A 25,545-nucleotide genomic window follows, 5' to 3' on the forward strand; every position below is an offset into this window, starting at 1 on the left:
TCCTGAAGGCAGCAACCTATATTCTCCATACAAAGCATGGCTAGTATTTGAAGTGATATTCCTTGCCAACCTTATCATACTGTTATTATACGTAGATTGTTATTATACGTAGATTGTTATTATACGTAGATACTATAACAAACAACTTAGAAGCTGCAGCACCATCTATTGGTGCAAGGTGTGTATAGGTAGACAAATTGAATGGTCATAGTGTGCATGAATTTGTTGGAAGCTTAAAAAACTACAAATAATACCAAAAGCAGTTTACATCATGTATTAGCCTACTTCCCGCATCTAACTGTTGTTTTATAGAGGGTACCATTTCAGATAAACACTCCCTCTGGACATTAGCTATACCAGAGTTCTGCAGTGTCTTCTTTCTAAAGGCCGATTCATAGTAGGCCTACACTTTTAGAGACAAAACTAAATTGGTTCGGGAAGGGTCCCCGACCCGATTTAATTTCGGCCCTAAAAGAGTGGAGTATGCAACGGCCTTACGATGTTCTCACCTGTTTTGTCTCTCTGTGTTCAGAATTCCGCCTCTGTCAGACGCACTGAGTGATCTCTACAGGCAGTTCAACTCTCTGAAGGATGAGCTTGGTACTCTCACCAACAAATTTGACAGAGTGGAAGCATTTGTAGACGACCTCCAGGCCGGTAAACTCCCCCCACGTCCTGCATTAGCAGCCCCTCAGCGATCCACAGAGAGGTTTCCCCCCCCGGTAGCCCTGAGATCACCACTACGGGCACAGAGGAGGGCTCCAGCCAGAGGCAATGGCCCAGGAGGACAGATGCTCACCAGGACAAGAGGGAGGAGAGTTCCACAGAGACCATGATAGGACTGTAACAATCTGTCATTGTCAAGTGAACAATAATAACCTGAATGTATACATTTGCAAAATGAAGAGATTTTGACTTTGAGTGTAAATAATGTGGAAATTAGTATAATGGCATAGAAGTGAGACATTAAGGATGTAATATTATTTTCTATAAACTAGAGTTTGAGCTCATATGAAGATAATTATTTGAGACATTTAGATGGTTTAAAATTATGACATTTTAAGAGATTTTTATTCACTTTATTTGAAATGTTTATTTGTGCAAGTCAAATCCAAACATGTTTAATTCGGGCTGCTTGTGCAAAGACACTTTTTACCACAGAGTGGCAGCATTTCTCAATGTATCTCTTGTGAAGGTAGAGATAATTGAGAGTATTCATGATTGTGAAATATATAATACCTTCATTACATTAGATTTACCCAATAAACAATGATAAAGATAAAACACACATTGTAAATATATATATATTTAAAGTTGATAGAATTTTGTGTCTTGGAAAACTACACCTAATAGTTTAGTTTTCTACATTGTAATTGTTGACTGGTACAGTAGTTGTATCATGTAATGTTTATTCAGTAATTGTGAATAGCTTTGTGTGCAGCTTAAAGTAACCCAAATATAACTGCTTCACCTGACATTCTACACTGTCTGATGTTTCTAAAGTAGGCCTATCAAAGGACAATATACAGTACTAAACAGTGAACACCTTTTGACTTGAAATGCTTTTTATTGAAATAATGGCCAAACAATACTGCTCATAGCAAAATAATAAAATTTTAACTTAAATGTAATGCACTATAGAAGCTGAGAATCAAATTGTATCCAATTATTGTACATATTTTGTAAAAGAAATATTACACAAAAATCTGTTTTGTTGAAACTTGTAATGCACAGATAGCAAAAGGAAGCAAAATAGAGAGAGAATGTATTGTTGTGCTATTCTTCAGTGTCACAGGCTGACTTCTTGATAATTTTTTCAGAAGCGTTGGAGCCCACAGACACCTTACATGTGTAGACTTTATCTTTGTCCCAGTCAGATGTCTCCATGTCCAGAGAACTGCTGATTTGGAAAGTGTTGTCTGGTTGCTGAACAGCAGTGCTGGTTGAGACTCCAGTGTTCACTGCGTTTCCATTTACTGTCCAGCTAACCTCTGCAAAGCCCATAGACATGTTGCTGGCCACACACACCAGAGTGGCTTTGTTGGACTGAAGCTCATCTCTGGATGGAGGATAGATGGTCACCACTGGAGGAGGGAGGGTAGAGTCTGACAAAGATGGAAAGAAAAAAAGTATTAATTCAACACTTATACAGCGCACATAAGACGAGTTACATCACACAATATACAGTGCAAGATCGATTCATATTTGCCTTTATTAAAATTAAGATAACATTTAAAATAAACTTGGAGTGGAGATGTAGAGAATTACAAAGTGTTTAAAAGAAGTCCCACATCAAACTATTTAGAAATAATCACAAATCATCAAAAACTATTTGCTTTGACAAAAAGTAAACGATTTTATTGATTAGTCTGCAATGGTAATGATTATAGGGGAAAACATGAAAGAATGTAAAGTGCTAAATGCATGTAAAACATTTATTGGAGGATGCACAAAATATATACATAAGACCTTCAACTAATTGGTCTTCTTCAGGCAGTGAAATGCAACGACTATCAAGTGAAAATAAGACTTTACAGCAGCAAAAAAAAGTATAATTTCATTGTAAAGCCAATGAGATATGATTAATGTTAAAAAATACACAGAGCCCTATTTTGCACGGCATCTTGTGCCTTGTGACTAAACTTAAACTGCTAAAATAGTGAAAATAGCCGATCTACAAGCTCACAATGTGTCGCTGTAGATGGGCAATTTTCACTATTTTAAAATGTTTTTCAAAATAATAAAAAATGCCTAATATGATTATTCATAAGGAATAAGATGCCATACAAAATAGGGCTCATAGTGCTAAGTAACGTCTCTGAGGGAGAGTTTTTAATGTCAAAGCAAAACAAACTATAAAATAGCATAATCTCATATTGTCCTCCACCTCTGTTTAAATACTATAAAAGGGTACAATTTCATGAAAAGAAAGAAAAAGAAAAGAATATCATTATTTGTACAAGCAGAATATATAAAATATGATTAAGTATAATTAAAGAAAAAAACGATGGTGATACCATGTAACCGAATATTCTGCATTTTCATGTAAGGTAACCAAATATCTATAATTGTTTTAATTAATTAACTGAGAAAATATTTAATTCTTAATTCAGATGTCATTCCAAGTGAAACCATTTTGATCAGTGTGTTTGTGTAGTACATAAACGTACAACACACTAAATAATACTAAAATAGGACAAAATCGAAAACATCCAAAAGTTGTATCATCATATGAAAAAAATATTCTATTCCAAAAAGCTAAAAGAAGCCCATATTTTAAGTAGATAACAGGGTACTCACCAGTCACAAACAGCTTGGTTCCTTGTCCGAATACCACAGTGATTCAGTTTGTGTACACGGCCGTACAAAAACCTCCTCACTCTCACTGCATAGAGGAACAGCACTGACGCTTCCTATTCACACTGATCTGATGACCCTGCAACACTGTGACATTTTAACATCATGTCTGTTTGTGGTCCACGTTTGAAATCCCACTTCATGTAGAATGTGTGTTGAATCCACAAGATTAAAATCCACTTGATCCATCCTGGATGTTAACAAGATCTTCACACTGATGGTGGTGGTTAATCAGTTTGATGTTGATTGGATGGAGTCCCAAGATCCATGAGAGTGACAGCCTCAGTGAATTTGTTGTCATTGAGTGAATCACTGTGATAAACTTCATCAGCAGAATGATCTAATATCTGACAGTAATACACAGCATCGTCTCCTGGCTCTTTCTGTTTCCTAACTTACTGATGTACATTTGACATGGATTTACAGTTGAAGCAAGTGGAGGAGAATCCTGCTCTACAGAGAGTTGTGGAACCTACTGAGGAACAGCAGCAGGAACATGTATCTACCAGCAGACATCATGTCCATCATATCTTCCATCGTTCCAGTCCATAATGACCTCTTGTCCTGTAGGAAGTGTGTAGACAGCAGACTTCTGGTTCAACACTGTCACTCCTTCAATATCTGTCAACATAAACAGAAAATCACATGAGACTAAAGGTTTCTGGCAGACAAATACTACTTTACTGAATGAGACATGGATGGATGTTGCCATTGAACCATCAAATGAATAATATCTTACCCAGGAACACAATGTGTTGAGTTTCATATTTAGGTTTGAGTTTTACTGAAGCAAAATGACAAGAGTGTAAACGTTAAAATTACTTTAAACTCGATCTGACTGTCAGAACCCCAAAAAGCAGAAGTGTTTAGTGAGGAGGTTTTTGTCATGGTGTAAATCACTGTGTACGTTCTCATTAGCAGACGTGTCCCATGTGCAACAGTAATAAACTGCTGAGTCTGACTTCTCTACATTATTAATAATCAAACGATAAACTTTATCAGATTGGGCGTTAGATGTGAAACGGTCAGAAGAGAAACCAGACCCATATTCATCAGGGGACCTGTGACTGTGCCAAAGTCTTAAAACATACTGAGGTGCTCCTCCTGGAATCTGTTTATACCAGGAAATATATTGTTTATCATTTCTGGAGATATCACAGCCAAATTCTGCAGTCTGTTGTTCATTCACAGTCAGTACTGGTGGAGTCTGCGTAACTTGTTTGTGGCAACTGACATCTGTAAAAGTAAAATACATAAAAGGAAAATTTAACATTTTTAAACAAAAAAAAAACACATAATGGTTCCATCAATGTTTCTTTTCCTACTATTACTCTTTAATGTTAGATAATATATTTTAAAACATTTCAAAATGAATGTAATATTTCCAATAGAATATACAGTATTTTCTACTATTACTCTTAAATGTTAGATGATATATTTTAAAACATTTCAAAATGAATGTAATATTTCCAATAGAATATACAGTATTTTCTAGTGTAACTCTTACATGTTAGAGCAGTGATGAGGGTGCAGATGATTCCCAGCATGTTGTCAGAATGTAAAGAGAAAGACTTCACTTTCCAAGATAATGAGGCAAGTGTGAGAGTTTGAACTCATATGAACTTATATGAGCTCCAGGAGGGAAGAAAGGGGTTGGTCGTTATTTCAGCCAATCAGTCCACAGGTCAGTCTATAGGAATATAATTTATGTAATAAGATTATGTCATATCAATCTGTAAATGTAAAATGTTGTCATTGTACCTTTTTGCCAACCACTGATATATTGAATATTTATGTTTCTGGACAAAGAAAGAAGAACACATTAAATGCATATTAATATTTCTAAATACTATGTATATCAGACTTGTCTGTGACTTCCAGAAACATACAATGGCAACATTTTCTTTGGTGACCTACTGTAGGTTAATCATGTCACTGCTAGATAAAACTAGTATTCTCTGAAATTGTTTGATTATACAGGAACTGTAAACTAATCAGCACTTTGTATTGTTTTCATTATGTTCGGGTAACAAAGTCATCATGTTGATGCTGGAAGAAAAGAAAGATGAGAAGCAGTAAGTAGAGATATCACAGTAACTTAAGGCACTGATAATCTTTATTTGATTAATATTCATGTGCAAATAAACAGTCTTTTGGCTTTTCAAGTCTTTAATGTTTTTTAAAATATGTTATAGTACTGATTGCCTTAGTTAAGTATAAGTTAATTAGAATTTAGTGGATGTTGAAAATGTAATGGAATAGATGCATACTTTGATCAAAGAGATAATAGAAGTCTGCTATAATTCAGATACAGTACGTGGTCAGGAAAAGTCAACTAATAAGAGATGATGCTGTTTTATACATGGTAGAGAACAGGCTCAACATTGTTTGTATGGAGACTTGGTGAGATAAAGTTATATCAGAGATGTTTACCATAAAAATGTAAATTTGCTTAACTGTAAATTGCACTTAATGTATGGAATTAAATAACGCCTCTCATTGCCTGGTTATGTACATAGAATATACATCAACTCTAGACTTGTTCAAAAGACAAAATGATTACTAATATAGCCTACTGAATGAGATGGACATGGATGATGTTGCCATTGAACAATCTAATGTTTAATATTTTCTTCATTACAGAACACAATTTGTTGAGCTCCATGTTTATTTATTAAATTAAAATTGTATGTCTTTAATTGAACCTAAAGGGAAGTGACAGAGCGTAAACTTTATAATGACTCGATCTGATTGTCAGAACCCCAAAAAGCAGAAGTGTTTAGTGAGGAGGTTTTTGTCATGGTGTAAATCACTGTGTTACGTACTCATCAATCTGGGAACCCATCGCCAACTGAAAATGAAAAACAGCGCCCTCTGCTGTTTGTTCTATGTCTGTTGGCTCTGGGCGGAAGAAAACGTAACACCAGTGCGCAAGGAAACCGGGGTTTAGGTCTGCCTTCAGCTTTCACTTCCGGTGGGTGCCACTATGTTTTCATTCGCACTAACAATATTTCTACACGGAACACTAACACCACTTCTCCCAGAGAACATGGATCGTTTTGGTTATAAGCCCACTTGTTTCTATGATGAAAGAGTAAGTTAAAATGTGAATATCTTTCCGTGGTTTTGTCTGTTCCGCGGACGCTATTGTTAAATTAGTTTGGGTTTGTTTCGAGGGGGAAAGATCGACGGACACGTGAATCCCGCCCACTACATTTGATTGGGTAAAGCGCGGCCTGCTTCCTGATCTGAATGCGCACACGTTATGACGAACCTCCCCGACAGATTCCAACGCAGTGCAGAAACTGTTCTTGAGAGATTACGTACTCATTAACAGAGCTGTCCCATGTCTTACAATAATAAACTGCTGAGTCTGACTCATCCACATTGTTGATGATCAAACGATAATCTGATGTAGACTGATGATTAGATGTGAATTTAGGAGAGGAGAAACCAGAACCATATTTTACAGAACTATAGCTATGGTGCCATTGTAACATGTACTGAGGAACTCCACCTGGAACCTGTTTATACCAGCGACATGCGCTGCCAGCAACAGTCCCCAGGTTACAATCCATGGTGGCCGTCTCTCCTCTCCTCACTGTCACAACAGGAGGCTTCTGTGTCACCACAGTCACACCACTCACACCTGGGAAACAACAAGAGAGCATGAAGCCAAGAGAAATAGACAAGATGATGAATCCAACATGAAGTCAAAGTATACAGTAAGTCAGTCTTCTTACATGCTACAACAGTGATGAGAGTGCAGAGAGTTGCCAGCATGTTGTCACAGTGTGGTGTGAACGTCCCTAATTGTTCAGCTGAGGGATGAACAGTGTTGGAATGGAGAGGAGAGACTGTAGGAGCTTATAAGAACACTATAGGGAACGGAGGAGGAGTTTAAACATTTACACAGATATAGTCTTTGGTACATGACTTACTGTATGGAATTTCTTTACTCTGCTCAAGGATGTCGACAGTTTTACCTTAATATTCAGCTTAAAAGTGTTTTAACTCTTTGACTGCCAGAGTATTTTCATAAAGTACTCCCCCAGTGCCAGCAATTTTCGTGTTTTTTTATTTTTATATTTTGAATTTTTCTCATGAAAATAATTTAAGGGGACATAATGTAAAGACCCAGCACAAATCCGCCACTAGAGTGCAGCACATGACTGCTTGATCAGGTCGTTGGGTCTCTCTCAGCCTTCTTGATAGATTAGACAGGGAAAAACATGAAAACGGAAGTGACGTCGTCCCAGATTGTTTTGATCGCCAAAATGCCGTCGTGATACACGACGGCGATGACTGATCGTCACCCAGACCATAGATTATAGAAGAGAAACTGTCCGTTTGTCCGTCATACCGTGTGAAAGACCGTTTATTTACCTATTTTGGACGAAAATGACTGGGGAAAAGAATCAAAAACCGGAAACGGAATCCAGGTCATGAAACCGGATGCAGATGTCCGTGAAGTAAGTGGAAGTCGAGAATAACATTGAATATTAAGCAGCATAGCGCAATCAGAGATTAAACAATGAACGCGCGTCCAGCGCGTCGAGCGCGTCGACGGCCAACTGGACAAAGTAGCACTTGACGCGTTATCGCGTCGTCCGCAGTCAAAGAGTTAACATTGTTTTCATTTAATATGACCTCCATTAACAGATTTCAACAGGGGCAGCGTTTTCATCTTATTCTGTTTGTTTAACAGATTAAAAGGATCAATAAACTGCCACAAAGAGGTGATTAACTTTTGTGTTAAAAAAGGTCAAAGGTCAAGGTCACAATCAACAACAAGGTCAAAACTACATAATCACGCATGTCTCGGTGGAAGTGGCATATCTTGACAATAGCATTGTGTTGACGGAGGTACGCACTGTGCTTAGGGCAATCTCTGTTATTAGATTAAAATTATTTCCTTTTTGTTAATGAAACATCAGCTGATGCACACACTTGAACACATCATCAGTGTTGTTACCTAGAGTTACTGGGTGTTTCGGGTCTTGCAACAGACACCCTCCTCCTCAGTCCAGTCGACCCGACCGAGGCTGATCAGACCCAGGCCTGTGTCCAAGTGGCATGCTACTGCCCCTTGTCTCTTGGGGGTAGTTAGAGACAGTGCTAATTAGGGGTTAGGGTTAGACTAATCTCTCAAGAACAGATTCAGCGCTGTTTTTCCCTTTTATCAGGGGCGGCCTTAATGATCTGGGGGCTCGTTTCAAGAGCTCATATGGGCCCCCCCGCAATTTTTTATTTTTTTTTATTAAAAATCACACCCAGTGTGAAGTGGGCGGTGTGGTCACAGTGGTCATCACAGTGATGGAAGTTCACTTAAAGAAAAGTAATATTGTGGACCAACCATTGTACACCCCTAACTTAAAAAAAAAACATAAATGTGTTTTTTTTAAGCGCATAGTCCTATTTATAGGGCTATGCACATGTGTCATGTTTCATTAGCCAATCACAGTTCTGAATAGACTGTGATTGGCCAATCACGGTGCAGGGTTAGGGGGGGTACAATGGTGGCCAATCACAGCGCAGGGTTGGGGGGGTGCAACGGGTGGGGGGGGTACAATGGTGGCCAATCACAGTTCAGCGAATGTCGATGTCCAAACCTCACATATAGGGGCGGTTTCACCGCCCAAAAATAATTTGTGGACTGAAGTTGGTTTGCTTCCACAATCCATAATGATGCATTTTCGAACTAAATTAATTAGGCTATCTGCACTTCCACCATGGACAGACAGCTAAAACAACTCACTCATATGATTCACTTGAGCTGAGCCCTGATTTAATCAGATCTGCATCCTTTCTTTTCTTGCATGAAATTCTTGCCCCGGACTGGGATGCGATTTTTTTTTTTTTTTTTAAGGTTGGGGGCCCGTTTCAATTGAAATCTATCTGCAGATGTGTCTCCATCCAGGCTCAGTTCCTCCTAGTACTGAGAGCAGAGAGTTAACCTCTTCATTTACATGGACTTATAAATAAGGAGAGGAACAGTGCCGATTCGCTCTGGAGAGGAAGCCAGACAGGTGCATCCTGGGTGGGAAGAGAGGGGTGTGGGTAAAGTCATGTACACTTCATAGTTGTTTTATCTGGTTGGTCTGGTCACAGATATTTCCAAGTCATTCCAGACATCTGTGCAAGTGAAATTTTCACAGTCACACTTGTCCAATGTTGCCCTCTGGTGTGCATTTGCACACCAAGTGCAGGCTATGAAGTATCAACAGTATCACCTTTGAATGTTTCTTCTTTTTTCTCTCTTGTCATGCTGATATAATATCTATACAAATCTAATGAATTTCCACTTGTTTCTCATTCAGGTGGAAGCGAAAAGATATTAGGAATAAAATATCAGTCTAGAGAATTAGACAAGAAATTTGTAACTCAAGACAAATAAATTAAATGTTCACAACAATCACAATTATGACCTCATTAAAGCAACTTTTTCATTACTAATACCCTCTTGCTCTGTTACTCTTTTTTTTAATACATTAATTGACAGGGTGATGACAGGGTGTACAGATACAGTACAAATTATACACAGAAGGGTCTCCTGGCTCTTTCTGTTTCATAACTTACTAAGGATCAGCAGCAGGAACATGTTTCTACCAGCAGACATCATGTCCATCATATCGTCCATAGTTCCAGTCCATAATGACCTCTTGTCCTGTAGGAAGGGTGTGGACAGCAGGCCTCTGGTTCAACACTGTCACTCCTTCAACATCTATCAACATACAGAGAAAAACACATGAGACTAAAGGTTTCTGGCAGACAAATACTATACTGAATGAGATGGAAATGGATGGATGTTGCCAATGAACCATCAAATTAATAATATCTTACCCAGGTTTACATAACATTACATGTTAGAGCAGTGATGATGGTACAGATGATTCCCAGTGTGAATAACACTTCAAGTCTTTAACGATTTTTGTCTCCACTAGGCCAAAAGGCATGGCGAGAGTATGTTTTGCCCCCCGTCCGTCCGTCCGTCCGTCCGTCCGTCCGTCCGTCCGTCCGTGTGTGTGTGTGTGTGTGTGTGTGTGTGTGTGTGTGTGTGTGTGTGTCATTCTGTCTGTGGAGCTAATCTACGGTATCGTTGGCTAGATCGCAGCGAAACTGAGCACACAAACTCCCTGGATGCCACAGCAGAACCTCTGCCCCAAATTTTTCACATTGACCTTTTATAGCGCCACCAGGAGGCCGATTTGTGCAAAACATATTTTTTGACAGTGTTCCTACAGATTTTGTCCAAAAATCCCACAAATCGGTACACAGTATCTCTAGTCATTAAACAAAACTGCTCTTTCAGATTTCTCATATTCCATCCTGATTGGCTAAAAATGGGTGCTCCGTTTTGAACAAAATGCCTCAAATCATGAACACAGCATGCCATTTCCGTGAAATCTTGCACGCACATTCCCATTAGGCAGAGGAAGAACTACCATTTGATTTTTTTCAAATCAGCCTCATGGTGGCGCTATAACAGGCCAATTCGTGTTTTTACCTATAATTGCACCGATCTGTGTAAAACTTTGTATGCACACTCCCTAGAGGTCAAGGAAAAACCTTTGCCCTGCATTTTTCACATCTGCCTTTTATAGCGCCACCAGGAGGCCGACTTATGTAAAACAAATCTTTTTATACTACTCCTTCCAATGTTATCCAAATTTCAGTACACATGATCTCTATAGTCAATGTGATCACGACGGATGTGTTTGATTTTTCATATTCCATACTGATTGGCTAAGATTGACATCTAAAGTTTGCATTATTGGCTTGTTTTGAACAAAATTCCCCAAATCATGAACGCACCGTCCAAATGCGCTCAAACTTTGCAAGCACATTCACACTATGTTGAGGAACAAATGCCACCCTTTTAACATTGGCCTGTTATAGCGCCACCAACAGGTCTAATTTAGCGAAACACATGTTTTTAACAAAATGCCTCAAATCATGAATGCAGTCAGTGTCCAATTGTCGTGCAAGGCCTAAGAAGAAATGGCACCCTTTTCACGTTGGCCTATTATAGCGCCACCAGGAGGCCACAATAGCCTACCTGACCTGGCGGAGACCTGTGCTCCGAGGAGCACTTTTTCTAGTTTACATCTGCCTTTTGTAGCACCACCAGGAGGCCGACTTATGTAAAACATATTTTTTTATCCAAATTACACGCAAATTGGTACACATGATCTCTATAGTCATGTGATCAAGACGTATGTGTTTGATTTTTCATATTCCATCCTGATTGGCTAAGATTGACATCTAAAGTTTACAGTAGTGGCTTCTTTTAAACAAAATGCTGCAAATCATGATCGCAGCGTCCGATTGCGGTAAAACTTTGCACGCACATTCACACTATGTTGAGGAACAAATGCCACCCTTTTAACATTGGCCTGTTATGGCGCCACCAGCAGGTCTAATTTAGCAAAACACATTTTTTGAACAAAATGCCTCAAATCATGAATGCAGTGTCCGATTGCCGTGCAAGGCCTAAGAAGAAATGGCACCCTTTTCACATTGGCCTATTCCAGCGCCAGTGCCTGACCTGGTGGAGACCTGTGCTCCGAGGAACACTTTTTCTAGTTTAAATATGTTATGGTGCTGATTGCCTAAGTACAAGTTCATTCTAATTTAGTGGATGTTGAAAATGTAATGGAATAGAGGCATACTTTGAGATAATAGAAGTCTGCCAGAATTCAGTGGTCAGGAAAAGTCAACTAATAAGAGATGATGCAAGCATTGTAGAGAACAGGTGGATTGTTCATCCACATCCACATTGTAGTATGAAGACTTAGTAAGAGAAACATATATCAGAAATGTTTTTACCAGAAAAAGAAGATTTGCTTAACTGAAAATTACAGTACTAAATGTATGCAATTTAATGCCTCTCATTGCCTGGTTATAGAATTATACATCAGCTCTAGACTGGTTTAAAAGATATAAGGATATACTATACTAAATGATGGATATGGATGGATGTTGTCATTGAACAATCTAATGTTTAATATAATATTTATTACAAAACACAATGCGTTGAGTTCCATGTTTATTGATTTTGATTAAAATTGTATATCTTTAATTGAACCTAAAGGGAAGTGACAGGGCGTAAACTTTACAGTGACTCAGATCTGATTGTCAGAAGAACCCCAAAAAGCATAAGTGTTTGGTGAGGAGGTTTTTGTCATGGTGTAAATCACTGTGATACATTAACAGAGCTGTGATCACATGAGCAGAGTCACACGGCCAAATTGAATGCAATATCATTGCAATAAATGTTAAATGGTTTATCATTGCAATAAATGTTAAATGGTTTATCATTGCAATAAATGGTGTGTGTGTGTGTGTGTGTGTGTGTGTGTGTGTGTGTGTGTGTGTGTGTGTGTGTGTGTGTGCGTGCGTGCGTGCGTGCGTGCGTGCGTGCATGCGTGCGTGCGTGCGTGCGTGCGTGTGTGTGTATAGGCAGACAGGCACAGTGACTCAGATCTGATAGTCAGAAAGAACCCCAAAAAGCAGAAGTGTTTGGTGAAGAGGTTTTTGTCATGGTGTAAATGATACGTTGACAATTCAATTCAATTCAAAGGGCTTTATTGGCATGAGAAAATGCCAATAAAGCAGAAAGCACAATACAACAATACAGCAATACAATCTAAACAAAAAATATGTACATTTGAAAGTCAGAATCTTCACTAGATCAATTTCTATGTACCAAGATCACTGGGTGCAGGTATAGTGCAGGAATATACACAATGATTACGTTGACACTGTGATACGTTCTCATTAACAGAGCTGTCCCATTGCAACATCACATGAGCAGAGTCACTCCGCCAAATTGAATGCAATGTCATTGCAATAAATGGTAAATGGTTTATCATTGCAATAAATGGTAAATGGTTAGTCCTGAGCTGAAGTGTCTAAATGAAATTCAGAGTAGCGATAGTTCATGTAGGCACAGAAGGCAGGAGGTTTATATTCTAGCTCACTCCCCGGACCCCCCCCCCCCCCATTCATTTGCTAACAAGTTAATTACATACACCAAAGAATCAGTCTGTCTCTCCACGTTCAACCTCCCTTCATTCTCATTCGCTACAAGCTAACTCACACACGCTCTCATACCCACAGTGCATCTCAGGCGGTTCATTTAAGCAGTCTCTGTTCACTTAAGCAATATTACACGAGAGGGTGTGCTTTACCGTCATTATTGGCACGCCTGTGATGCGGTCAGGAACGAGGCGCAGCCGAGTTCCGCGTCCGCATCACAGAAGTGACAATAATGTAAGGTAAAGCACACCCTCGAGTGTAATATTGCGATTATACAACAGTTACCAACAAAACACATCCAAATGTATTCATATTGTGGAGCAATTCATAATAAAAATGTTTTGCTATTATCCGTTTCCCTGTAAAGAGAAGAGTTTTTCACTGAGACATTAAATAGTCCCTGTAGCAGCGCTTTGAGTTTGAGGCACCGTCTCATCAACACAGCCGAGCTATCAAGTGCGCAGTGGAATGAATTCCAGTGGGCTATATGCTCCGTCGTACGACCGTGTCACGTGGCCAAAATAACTGATCTACAAGCTGACAACGCGTCGCGGTGGCGACGTGTTGTGAACTTGTAGATCGGCTATTTTCGCCGTGCCGTGCGATACCTTCGTACGATAAGTATAACATACACTGGACTGTTAACGAAATGGGAGTAATTTTACTTTAACACAGGAGGATATTTATAACCTTCTAACCATTGATCAACCGTAAGTCCACCAAATAAGTCAAAATTAACAACATAGTCCATTTTGCAAAGCTGTTTGTTCTCCGGTGGCGGCGGTGGGTCAGGCTATGCAGGCTACTGTCTGTTTGTTTTCCTACCGTGGGACAGCGTGACTTCACAGCACAGCTGTGCACTATATGGTCTAATCAGGTGCGGACTGCAGTGCGGAGTGATTTATTAATGTGATTAGGCCCGTGCTATGATGCTGGTTTGAAGCACGGCTAGAAAGCTATTTCAGCCAATCAGATTGCTTGGTCGGAACTACCTGTTGTATAATGTTCATTCTATGTGCTTCGCTGTCTCAGCTGGTTGTAGCCTACAGCAGTCAGTTTTCAAATTCCCTCCACCTCCCTGGCCTCCTCCTCCCAGTGGCATTTTGTTCATATTGTTAATAGGATGATTCTGTGGATTGTACTGTGGTTCTATGGATTGTACTATGATATGTGGTAGTTTAATTATGCATTGAAGATTCAATGTTATGTTCATGTAATAACTGTATCTTATGCTCTGCTCTGGGTAGGGGTGTGATTTCAGATCTCATGCTTGCGCAGGTCATCTGTAATATCACATGAGCAGAGTCACACCGCCAAACTGAATGCAATATAATTGCAATAAAGGTAAATGGTTTATCATTGCAATAGTGTGTGTGTGTGTGTGTGTGTGTGTGTGTGTGTGTGTGTGTGTGTGTGTGTGTGTGTGTGTGTGTGTGTGTGTGTGTGTGTGTGTGTGTGTGTGTGTGTGTGTGTGTGTGTGTGTGTGTGTGTGTGTGTGTGTGTGTGTGAGTGTGTGTGAGAGAGAGAGAGAGAGAGTGTGTGTGTGTGTGTGTGTGTGTGTGTGTGTGTGTGTGTGTGTGTGTGTGTGTGTGTGTGTGTGTGTGTGTGTGTGTGTGTGTGTGTGTGTGTGTGTGGGCAGACAGGCAGACTTTGCTCTGGTATCGGTTTATGACTGTCATACTGTAACTGTCAACTGTCAAGTAAAGTAAAATAAAAGTAAAAGTAAAAATAACAAGACGATGCCTTATATATAGGCATCAGGCCAATGGACCTGTCTTTTAAGTTCCAACACAGAGTAGTCATTAGCCAGGCTACTGTGCTCAGCCGAGTCACACCTAGTGGATTATGTGAAGCTGGTGGATATTTTGCGAAAGGATGTGAATACGCTACAGGCTATTGGTTTTACACTTGTGGAATCTACTGAAGGATTGATCTGTTATCTGTTTGACTGGTAATTCTAGCTGCGGTCATCATTGTTTCCTCTATGTGCTGACAGACACTGATCTGCGGTCGGCGACTGTGTTAGATCAGCCTGCTGGGTGTCCGAATTCCTAATATCCACATATTATCTGAAATCACTACTACTATCATCAAGATGGCCTGGAAAGATGGCCTTTCGTTGTTTGACTACAAGACAGCAAAATATATTATTGCCAAAAACAAGGCAGTTGGAATCTTGTTTAGATTCCTGCAATTGTTCATTATCGGTTACATTATTGGGTGAGAGATCAATATCATCTTTTTTATTTTATTTTATTGTTGTTGGCTTATTGTGCACTTAAGCATCAGGCTGATGCATATCATGCTGAAATTGAGAAGGGTGTTGCAGCCAGTGGTGTAAAGTAACTAAGTACATTTATTCAAGTACTGTACTTAAGTAAAATTCTTAGGTATTTCTTTTTACTTTACTGGAATATTTCCAATTTTCTGTACTTTTACTTCTAGCCTACTCCATTACATCTCAGAGGCAAATATTATACTTTTACTCCACTACAATTATTTGAAAACTTTAGTTACTAGTTATGATTATTATTACAAAACATACATTACCCAGTTCAGCCCTATATACATTTTGGCCATTTGAAAATAGCCCATCTACAAGCTCACAATGCGTTAACACATTGTGATGCGACGCAATGTGAGCTTGTAGATCTGCTATTTTCAATATATTTTTATACATTTGAAATGGGACATTCTGCATAATGAGTACTTTCTACTTTTGGTACTTTAAGTACATTTTGATGCCAATACTTTTGTACTTTTACTCAAGTAGATTTAGAATTCCTGACTTTTACTTGTTACATAGTATTTCTACTGTGTCCCAGAATAGCAACTTTTGCGGGGGAATGCCCCTTGCCTAGTCTTATATCCCATATTAGTAGCTTTAGTCAGTCTGGCCCTTTACAGGGCCCTTAATATCTTAAGAGATGAATTGCACATTCATCAACACATTAAAACCACACGTACGGTTCTGTTGACATTATTAGATTTAGTTTTGCTTTTGAGTAATAAATCAACACATTCTGTTTTGGGTCTACTGTATATTCAAGCCGGCCACACAGTCCTTGTCAGAAGATCCTGGTTGAGAAACACTGTTTTAAAGTTTCCTTTCCTCATGCAGGTGGGTTTTTGTGATCAAGAAAGGTTACCAGGACGTAGACGAGGCCGTCCAGAGCTCTATTATAACCAAACTGAAGGGAGTTTCGGTCACAAACACTACTGGGTCTGGCCTGCTGGTGTGGGGTCCAGAGGACTATGCCATCCCACCACAGGTAATAATAATGATAGTAATAATCATCATCATCATCATCATCATCATCATCATCATAACAATACATTTGTATTATTATTATTATTATTGTTATTATTATTATTATTATAATAATTATTATCATTATAATAACAACGAACAATTATACAACTACTGTTATACAATAATAATAACAGTAACAAATGTGAACTGTTTACGCTACTCCACATTGTCCACAGCTCTGAATCTGAAAAGGTCACTGTATTTGCGATTCAGTCACCTAATTTACCATGTAGCCTAATTTATGTATTTATTTATTCATGTATTTATTGTATGTCAATCAGGGACATACTTGAGGCTATAATGCCTGTAGGCTATTCCTGTCAAGCTCTGACTATTACATAAAAGCCTACATATTATCTTAAAGACTAATGGGACAATAAAATGCAGTGTTTTTTTCTACAGGGGGAATCTGTTTTGTTCATTGTCACCAATTTTATAGAGACCCCAAATCAAAAGCAGGGTCTCTGTGCTGAGGTAAGGGCATTTTATTACTATTGTATTGTTAGTACTTGAGTTGCAAAACAGTTGTACTGTCCTCACATTTCTTCAGACGTACGGAGTGATTGGCTCCGCCGGAGGCGGAGAGTATGTTTTCGCTTCGTCCCGCTGTGTGTTCCCCTCCCCCCTAGCCAAGCTAACATTGGTCAAACTTCACGTGACACGTGACAATATGTTGTCACCAATGCTTTTGATTGGCTAGCGAGACGCATGACGAAATAAAATCCTATAAATAGGTGTGTCACTTCAAAAATCCATTTATGTTTTTTGAAGTGAGGTAAGACAGGATCAATCAGTCTTGATTGGAACAGTACCTTCCAGTACAAATCACCCGTCGGTGCGTGTGTGTGTCCCTAGAGAACACCTAACATTGGTCAAGCAAAGGCGCAGAAGGCCAAAGCTAAGAAAGCATACTCATCTACAACAGTAACACAGAAGAGGACTATAGAGTTGAATTGATCCCACAACAAGGCCGAAGTCTTAATACTGTAACAATTGGCCACCTTGATCAAATACATTATGTAGCACTAGAGAAAACTGACATAGATCAAACACACCAATCAACTGCTGAAACTGTTCAAGACAATGAAGATGAAGAAGAGTAAGACAGACAAGCATTTGAACAAACCAGTCAATTACGACTCCCATATGACACATTGCTTCAAGAAGAAATTTTTTTAGATGCAGACACTACATATTCAGTCGCCCCTTCAGAACACCAAAAACCACGCGCATTCTACCAAGACGACCCGTTCTATTAAAATAGCACGGGTCTGCTGGCGGAGACTTGTGCTCCGAGGAGCACATTTTCTAGTTGATCCCTGGAGATGTAAACACCCAACGACCAAGCAATTTTCTTACTTCTCCCCTGTGCACCAAACGTATACCAGAATTGACTACTTCCTAATTGATACAAAATGATTGCCCATAATCAAACACGTAGAATATGATAGCATTGTTATATCCGACCACAGCCCGGTTATTTTGAAGCTTTGCTTCCCAGAAAATACACTCCCCCAGCGTACATGGCGCCTCAATCCAAGATTACTGGCAGATGAAAAGTTTGTTGATTTTATAAACACCCATTTAGATCTGTTCCTCGAAACCAATGTATCTCCTGACATAAGCTATTCTTCACTGTGGGAGACCATGAAAGCGTACGTGAGAGGTCAAGTGAACTCAATTATAGACCCCAGTCCATTGACTGCATTGTTCGGTGTTCTCCCACAGGGAGTATACCAATACCGACTCACCAAGCTGAAGCTATAGCATTTTCCTCTTTACTTGCTAGACGACTAATATTGTTCAGTTGGAAAAAAGCGACACCGCCATCCCACAAACGCTGGGTGGAGGATGTTATGTCACATCTTAAACTTGAGCAGCTTAAATATACAATCAGGGGCTCCACCCAACCGTTTCTATCATACTTTGGCGTTTTCTACTGTTGCAATATAGCCATTCGCCATTCTTTTCCCCCCTTCCCTTTCCCCCTTCCTCCCAGTTATAGTTGATTTATTTATTTATTTTACAGATTTTTGACTTTGTTTTTTTTTTTCTCTTTACATTTACTTCAGTAAACAGCATCGAAGAAGATGGTGGCTACGAGGTGGAAACCTCCTCATACCTTAACATTTGACCAAAGGGCTTTTTTAGATAGTATATCTAAAAAAAACGTTAAAGTATGGTCTAACATTGCAGATAAGCTTAAGGGCATGATCTAGACCAGTGGTGGGCAGCATTTATTTCCAGAGGGCCATACTGACTTTGATAAAGTGAGTGAAGGGTCACACATAGTTAAATTGAAACTTGAAACACATAGTGCTGAATTATGTTAAAACTGCATGAAGGTCCTTGCTTTCAAGAATTTTCTTTTTTTTTTCATCTGCATATTTATTCAACATAGCAGTACTTGTATTATTTGACAAACAAACTACATTCAAGGGGGTTGACTTGACTAGATTGTTGGTCATGGGTGCCTGCCACCCACATTACCCACAGCACCCAATGAAGCTCTGCTTATAAGTCAGTTTACTGAACTGCAGCTATATTGTGTTATGTTTGTCTGCAGAGTCCCGGGGTGTTGGATGGCCACTGTCGAGGCAACGAGGACTGTGAGGAGGGAGAGACTGTCATGGCTGGACATGGTGGGGTGTACTCCAGTGATGTTTACTTTTTTTTTACCAGGTTGCAGACCTGGTCTATAGATACACTTCAGCTAGTCTTGACTTTTTCCTCATTGGTTTTTTTAGCCAATGAGGGCTCAATGTACTCTCAGAATATGGGATCTAAAGACGACCCACAATACTGTGTTCGGCCACTGTATGTAACTTATCTATTTGAGTGATTCAACATTTTGGACTGATTGAATACTTTATTAATAGTTTGCAAAAAAAAGCACAGAAAGTACAGTTTAATAAAAATACAATGCTAAAAGAAAAATTTAGTGACAGGCAAATATACAATACTATGCAAAAACATAATGTAATCGAATTGTAATCAAAAAGAAAAATATGTACAGTTAACATAGTTCTTGGGGGGGTGGATTTCTGGTGATTGTGTTTTAGTGTTGAATGGATAGCTTGGCTTGGTATTATTGAAAGACTAATTGGTTCAATGTTCTATAAACAATACTAATAAGTTAAACCAGAAATACTGACAGTGAGGATAAAAGGGAACAGTTGGGAGGCTGCTTAACACAGAGGTTTTATTTGAACCAATTTATCTTTGTCCACCTCTGTACTTTGTACATTGATATCAGACAGACTCTCCATTTAAATTAAATCTCCCATGGATTAATACATTTTTATGATGCTCTCTGAAGGAGTTATGACTGGTCGGTGTTTGAAAAAGGATGAAAACCCCACTGGTACCTGTGAAATATATGGCTGGTGTCCTGTTGACGATGTCAAAACACAGTAAGGAACAGCACTAGTACACAGAAACACGTTTCTATTGCAAAGGTTTACTTTATAATATACATTTCAGACACCTTCTTGAGTGCAAACCGTCAAATTGTTTGTGTCCTTCATTTGCTATTACAATAAAAAATAAGACATAAGTAATCCACACACATTTGTAGCTTCTGTAATGGAATAACAAACCCTATACTCTTTTACAGAGGAGCTCTGTTGACAAAGGCAGAAAACTTCACCATCTACATCAAAAACTTCATTCATTTCCCCACATTTGCCTTTTCAAAGTAAGTAATTTGAAACAAAGGCTGCATTCCTTTAAAAGTTGTACTAAATACCTTCCACCATTATGCAATGTGTTACCACCACTACGCAGTGTATATATATGTTACAGTATGATTGGAGAACCAGTACGATTGAAGAAAGCGTGCTCGTTTTTACCACCCACCCAGCACTAGAGGGAGCCACAAGCCAGGCTTGTGCACAAACATATATGGCCACACACACACACACACACACACACACACACACACAGTCACACACACACGCACGCGCACACACACGCGCACGCGCTCATGTTTTTTTTGGTTTATTGAAAGCAGGACTGTTTAGATACTTTTATTGTGTTCTGGCTTTTGTTTTACTTTCTCCCTGACACACACACACACACACACACACACACACACACACACACACACACACACACACACACACACACACACACACACACACACACACACACACACACACACACACACACACACACACACACACACACACACACAGTGATCCATGAAAAGAACTATTCTGTCCCTATCGGTTTACAAATCAAACGGCGCTGAGTCGACTAGTGGAGCATCGGCCGGTCAGCGCGGGCACTCGCGCCTGGAGGCGCGAGGGCGCGCTTCCTCGGCCTCAAGCTCCACTAAGTCGGCGCGCCGTGCGTGTGAACGCGTGTTCAGCGTTCCCCTCATAGATATTATGGTTCCCCTAGCGTAGCTTCCTGGTTGCTATGTGGGGGGGAACAACAAAAGACAGGTCTCCGTCGGCGCATCAAAGCCCCGCCTCTCCGCGCTCTCCTTCTCCTCCTCGGAGGAGGAGGAGAAGGAGAGAAGGAGAGGACGGGACGGTTTATTACGCGAGGAGGAGGAGGAGGAGGAGGCTCCTCTTCCTCGCGAGCCTCGCGTAATAACCCCCCGCCTCGCAGCGCCGTCCTCCTTCTCCTCCTCGCGAGCCTCGCTAATAAACCCTGTCTCGAAAAGCCCCGCCTCGCCCCGAAGGAGCCCCGTGCCTAAAAACGAGCGCTCTGTCTTCAATCGTACTGGTTCTCCAAACGTACTGTGACATATATACTGTACAAATGCAAATTTTGTTGTTCAAATCTCAGGTCCAATGTCAGGGACACAACTAATGAATCTTATCTGCAGAGATGTCTGTATGATGAGGACTTGCATCCCTACTGCCCCGTCTTTCGCCTGGGAGACATTACCAGCCGAGCCGGACACAACTTCCAGGACATGGCCACTTCAGTTAGTTTTACAGATTTGTATCGTTTTTTGTTTTATTTGTCTCAGTATTTAACATTTATTGGTGTTAAAGGACAACTTTGGACCGGTTTACAACAAGGGTTATTTTATTAGTTTGTAATGATAATAATTAAAAGATGAGTGTTTTAAAAGCCTCCGATTTCCGTGAAACTTTGTGCGCACATCCCCACTAGGCCAAGGAAGAAATGCCACCCTACATTTTTCAAATCAGCCTCATGGTGGAGCTGTAACAGGCAGATTCACGTTTTGGCATATAACTGTTGAACTGTATAGGCCAAAACGTGATTTGAGTTAGGATGCTAGAAATTGTTCATAGCACTAGCTTTGAATATGCAGTATGTGGTATTTATTCACATTTTAATGATTGATTGCTTGTAAACTATGCTCTCTTTTTTTCAAGGGAGGGTCAATTGCCATTCTAATAGAGTGGAATTGTGACCTTGACAAGGGATATTCTCATTGTCATCCACGTTATCACTTCACCCGTCTGGACACCTCCTCCAACAACTCCATAACGTCAGGTTTTAACTTCAGGTGATTCGTCACTACACTGGCTCCCTGTCTCTTCCAGAATCAGTTGTAAAGGCAGTATAAGTGATATTTTCTTGTTAAAGTAAGTGTTAAATATAGATATTCTGTTTGTTCAGTAACAAAGGTCTCCCCGTCTCTGCAGTTCTTTAATAAACAGAACATTAATTTTCAGGTCTGGATACCAATTTCATTCAATCAGGAGAAATAACTCATACAGGATACAGGATAAAAGTGAAATTGGATCCTGTATACTAGTGTTTGTTTATTCAGTAACAGGAGTCTCCCTGTCTCTCCAGCTCTTTAATCTGTCTGATTAATGTTTAACAATCAACTTTTTTTAAACCAGAAAATATCACCTTTAAAGTCCCTCTACTTGTTTATAAAGCTGCCAATGGGTTAGAACTGGGTTGTTTTAAATTTGTTTCTGGGGCATGCTAAATGCATAACCCTGACGAGATGCTCCCAGATTATGGAACACCTTTACCTAAAGAGATTAGAGAAGCAGGCTCTGTAGAAATCAATTAAAACATATATTTTTAATGTAGCCTTTCTATAGCACCACTTCTCACCATTTTAACACATTTTATTTAATTTGTATTTACATTACAGGTTGATTATGTGCTTCACTTAATCATTTTATGTTTATATGTTTTCTTTTCAAGTTTTTCTTCTTTTAACGCAAAGCACTTAATTTGTCTTATTTGCTTCCTTTCCACGAGGCCGAATAGAGATGGAGAATTTAGATAATGTGTGTGTGTGTGTGTGTGTGTGTGTGTGTGTGTGTGTGTGTGTGTGTGTGTGTGTGTGTGTGTGTGTGTGTGTGTGTGTGTGTGTGTGTGTGTGTGTGTGTGTGTGTGTGTGTGTGTGTGTGTGTGTGTGTGTGTGTGTGTGGTGTGTGGTTATGGAAGCTATGGAATTATGTTCTCTAATGACATCACCTTTTAGAAGCATAGTGAAAACAGCAAAGACACATGGGACCTCCCTTGAGCAACCCCAGATGTTATGTCATATTTCTCTAACATATTGTCGAGAAATATAAAGTTAAATACTGTATGGACATAAATATTGCATAAATATAACACTAATATGCTGTAATTTTAACAGATACGCTCGCTATTACAAAAATGCTACAGGGGAGAGCTACCGAACCTTATTCAAAGTCTACGGTGTGCGCTTCGACATCATGGTACATGGAAAGGTATGGAAAATACAACCCCTGACAGAAACTTGTCAATTGAAATCTTCAAAAAACGTGTAACAACTTTTAGTTTATTCATGGATATGGAGATTATTTTTTGGATGATGGCAACCCAGGCTTTTTGTGTGTGTGTGTGTGTGTGTGTGTGTGTGTGTGTGTGTGTGTGTGTGTGTGTGTGTGTGTGTGTGTGTGTGTGTGTGTGTGTGTGTGTGTGTGTGTGTGAGAGAGAGAGTGTGTGTGTGTGTGTGTGTGTGTGTGTGTGTGTGTGTGTGTGTGTGTGTGTGTGTGTGTGTGTGTGTGTGTGTGTGTGTGTGTGTGTGTGTGTGTGTGTGTGTGTGTGTGTGTGCGCGTGCGTGTGTCTTTTTAAACCATCTTACTTGTACTTTCTTAGGCTGGCAAGTTCAATATAATCCCAACATTCATCAATATAGGCTCAGGACTGGCGTTGATGGGTGCTGTAAGTGTAACTCATTTTGAACACTTTGCTAAGAACTTAAAAAAGACAAATCCATAGTTTTGGGGTATAATGTTATACAATCTATGGTGCCATGATGAATATTCTAAACAACACAAATTTTACCTTTATTTTCTATATTTGCTCCATATTACATGCCTCAATTTGTACAATTTAAATTTTCAACAGGGAGTATTCATCTGTGACATGGTCCTTCTCTATCTGATGAAGAAAAGCTCTTTTTATCGGGAAAGCAAATTTGAGACGACTCATGAATCATGAAAGCAGAGTCCGATTGCGGTGAAACTTTGCATAACCATTCGCACTATGTTGAGGAACAAATGCCACCCTTTTAACATTGCCCTATTATAGCGCCACCAGTTTTGCCACCATATTCATGTCAAGGACCCCCAGATCAATGTGCATTTGGCGGCAGACCCCGCCCCAGGTATTCCTGAGATCACCACTACGGGCACAGAGCAGTGTTGCCAGGTTTTGTGAGAGAAATAAGCAACCAGGTCTATGAAAACAAGCCCAAAAGAAGCAACTAGGCCACATGACCACTTTTATTTTTTTATTTGGATATTTACGATAAAGTGTAGATCTAGTAGATCTGGTATTTTCAAAAACTCTTGCAATACAATGTGGAATATTTGGACTATTTTTGAATATTTTTTTTGAAACATTCTAACAGCACAAATGCTCCCTGTGGCAAAAAACATTTTCATGAAAACATTTGAGAACCATTGTTTTATTTTTGGAAGCAAGTCTAAATAAGCAAGTATACACCGCAACCCGCAACTACCAATTTTTACAAGCAACTTTACAGAAAAAGAAGCCCAAAGTCACTTGTAATAAGTGGACATGGCAACGCTGGCTCCAGCCAGAGGCAATGGTCCAGGAGGACAGATGGGGAGGAGAGTTCCACAGAGACCATAGGATGGATCCAGGATAGGTGGGCACTATGGACATCTGGGCACCTTGATGTAAAATTGGCTATTTTGTTTAAAAAAAATGTTTAAAAAAATATATATATATTTGAAAAATATTTAAGTAACGTTTAAGCATACATGATGTGAACATGCACGGTACATCATTATCAGACTTAATGTTATTCTTCATCTTCTTGTTTATGCCACAAAATGAATGGATATACAGGTTTTGTAGCAATTGTTGAAATATTAGACTTTAATTGTCAAATGTTAAACATGTTCTAATCATGTATACTTTACTTAAGACCGTTTAAAGAAGAAAAGTTTTTTTTTACATTTTGGACAAAATAGCCCATTTTACACCAAGGGGCCAGATGTCGCTAGTGCCCACCTATGCTATCCTGTTACCCTTAGACTGTAACAATCTGTCATTGTCATGAGCAATAATAACCTTGAATGTATAAGTTTGCAAAATGAAAACATTTTGACTTTGAATGTAAATAATGTGGAAATATGAATATAAAGTAGTAATGTGATGGAAGTGAGACATTAAGGATGTAGAATTATTTTCTATAAACTAGAGTTTGAGTTCATATGAAGATAATTATAATTATATACAAATTATAGACGTTTAGAAGGTTTAAAATTATGAAATTATAAGACATTTTTATTCACTTTATTTGAAATGTTTATTTGTCCAAATCAAATCCAAACATGTTTAAATTTTGCTTGTGCAAGGTACACTTTTTACCACAAAGTGGC

At 39.3% G+C, this 25,545-nt stretch overlaps 3 protein-coding genes across 6 annotated transcripts in view; 2 read left to right on the top strand and 1 right to left on the bottom strand.

The window, feature by feature from the left end:
• LOC308099123 (uncharacterized protein) overlaps nucleotides 1-25,526 on the top strand; it is a 27,992-nt gene extending 2,466 nt beyond the window's left edge. The window contains exons 4-5 of one of the 2 annotated variants that reach the window (XR_013934357.1): nucleotides 533-1,041; nucleotides 25,422-25,526. Coding sequence is in view for 1 of the 2 variants with exons in the window: in XM_080447731.1 (XP_080303857.1) it covers nucleotides 533-836 (304 nt within the window). In the remaining variant the exon portion in view is untranslated. Of the gene's footprint in view, nucleotides 1-532; nucleotides 1,366-25,421 lie in introns of those variants that run through there. The other variant, XM_080447731.1, reaches the window with a different exon arrangement.
• LOC308098840 (immunoglobulin lambda-1 light chain-like) lies at nucleotides 1,560-7,162 on the bottom strand. Of its 3 annotated transcripts, none has more exons than XM_080447301.1 (4): nucleotides 7,101-7,162; nucleotides 6,685-7,006; nucleotides 3,301-3,338; nucleotides 1,560-2,105 (listed from the first exon to the last, which is right to left on the bottom strand). In XM_080447301.1, the coding sequence occupies exons 1-4, from the start codon at nucleotides 7,138-7,140 to the stop codon at nucleotides 1,777-1,779; spliced, it is 729 nt and encodes a 242-aa protein (XP_080303427.1). In that variant the 5' UTR covers nucleotides 7,141-7,162; the 3' UTR covers nucleotides 1,560-1,776. The 3 variants fall into 3 exon arrangements, 2 of the variants coding, with proteins under 2 accessions (XP_080303427.1, XP_080303426.1); XM_080447300.1 differs by lacking the exons at nucleotides 6,685-7,006; nucleotides 7,101-7,162 and adding exons at nucleotides 4,262-4,593; nucleotides 4,865-4,941 and having other exon boundaries at nucleotides 3,301-3,331; XR_013934315.1 differs by lacking the exons at nucleotides 6,685-7,006; nucleotides 7,101-7,162 and adding an exon at nucleotides 4,097-4,350 and having other exon boundaries at nucleotides 1,987-2,105; nucleotides 3,301-3,978.
• LOC308099426 (P2X purinoceptor 5-like) lies at nucleotides 15,494-24,133 on the top strand (the record flags this gene model as incomplete). The annotated part of the gene is made up of 11 exons (XM_080448170.1): nucleotides 15,494-15,618; nucleotides 16,520-16,670; nucleotides 17,114-17,185; nucleotides 19,278-19,353; nucleotides 20,031-20,124; nucleotides 20,328-20,408; nucleotides 21,509-21,650; nucleotides 22,069-22,202; nucleotides 23,304-23,397; nucleotides 23,789-23,854; nucleotides 24,041-24,133. The coding sequence occupies 11 exons, from the start codon at nucleotides 15,494-15,496 to the stop codon at nucleotides 24,131-24,133; spliced, it is 1,128 nt and encodes a 375-aa protein (XP_080304296.1).
• Nucleotides 25,527-25,545: the final 19 nt, after the last annotated feature.

Source organism: Gymnoscopelus braueri (assembly GCF_963280865.1).
Source record: "Gymnoscopelus braueri genome assembly, chromosome: 13".
Classification (NCBI taxonomy): Eukaryota; Metazoa; Chordata; class Actinopteri; order Myctophiformes; family Myctophidae; genus Gymnoscopelus; species Gymnoscopelus braueri.

Bases quoted from the DNA above. Each gene is read 5' to 3' on its own strand.
- LOC308098840 (XM_080447300.1), bottom strand. From the start codon at position 4,904: ATGCTGGGAATCATCTGCACCCTCATCACTGCTCTAACAT. The intron at 4,594-4,864 runs GTAAGAGTTACA...TTACTTTTACAG, and splicing joins CCTCATCACTGCTCTAACAT to ATGTCAGTTGCCACAAACAA. The intron at 3,332-4,261 runs CACAGTGATTTA...ATCACTGTGGTA, and splicing joins CGTCTGCTAATGAGAACGTA to TTCGGACAAGGAACCAAGCT.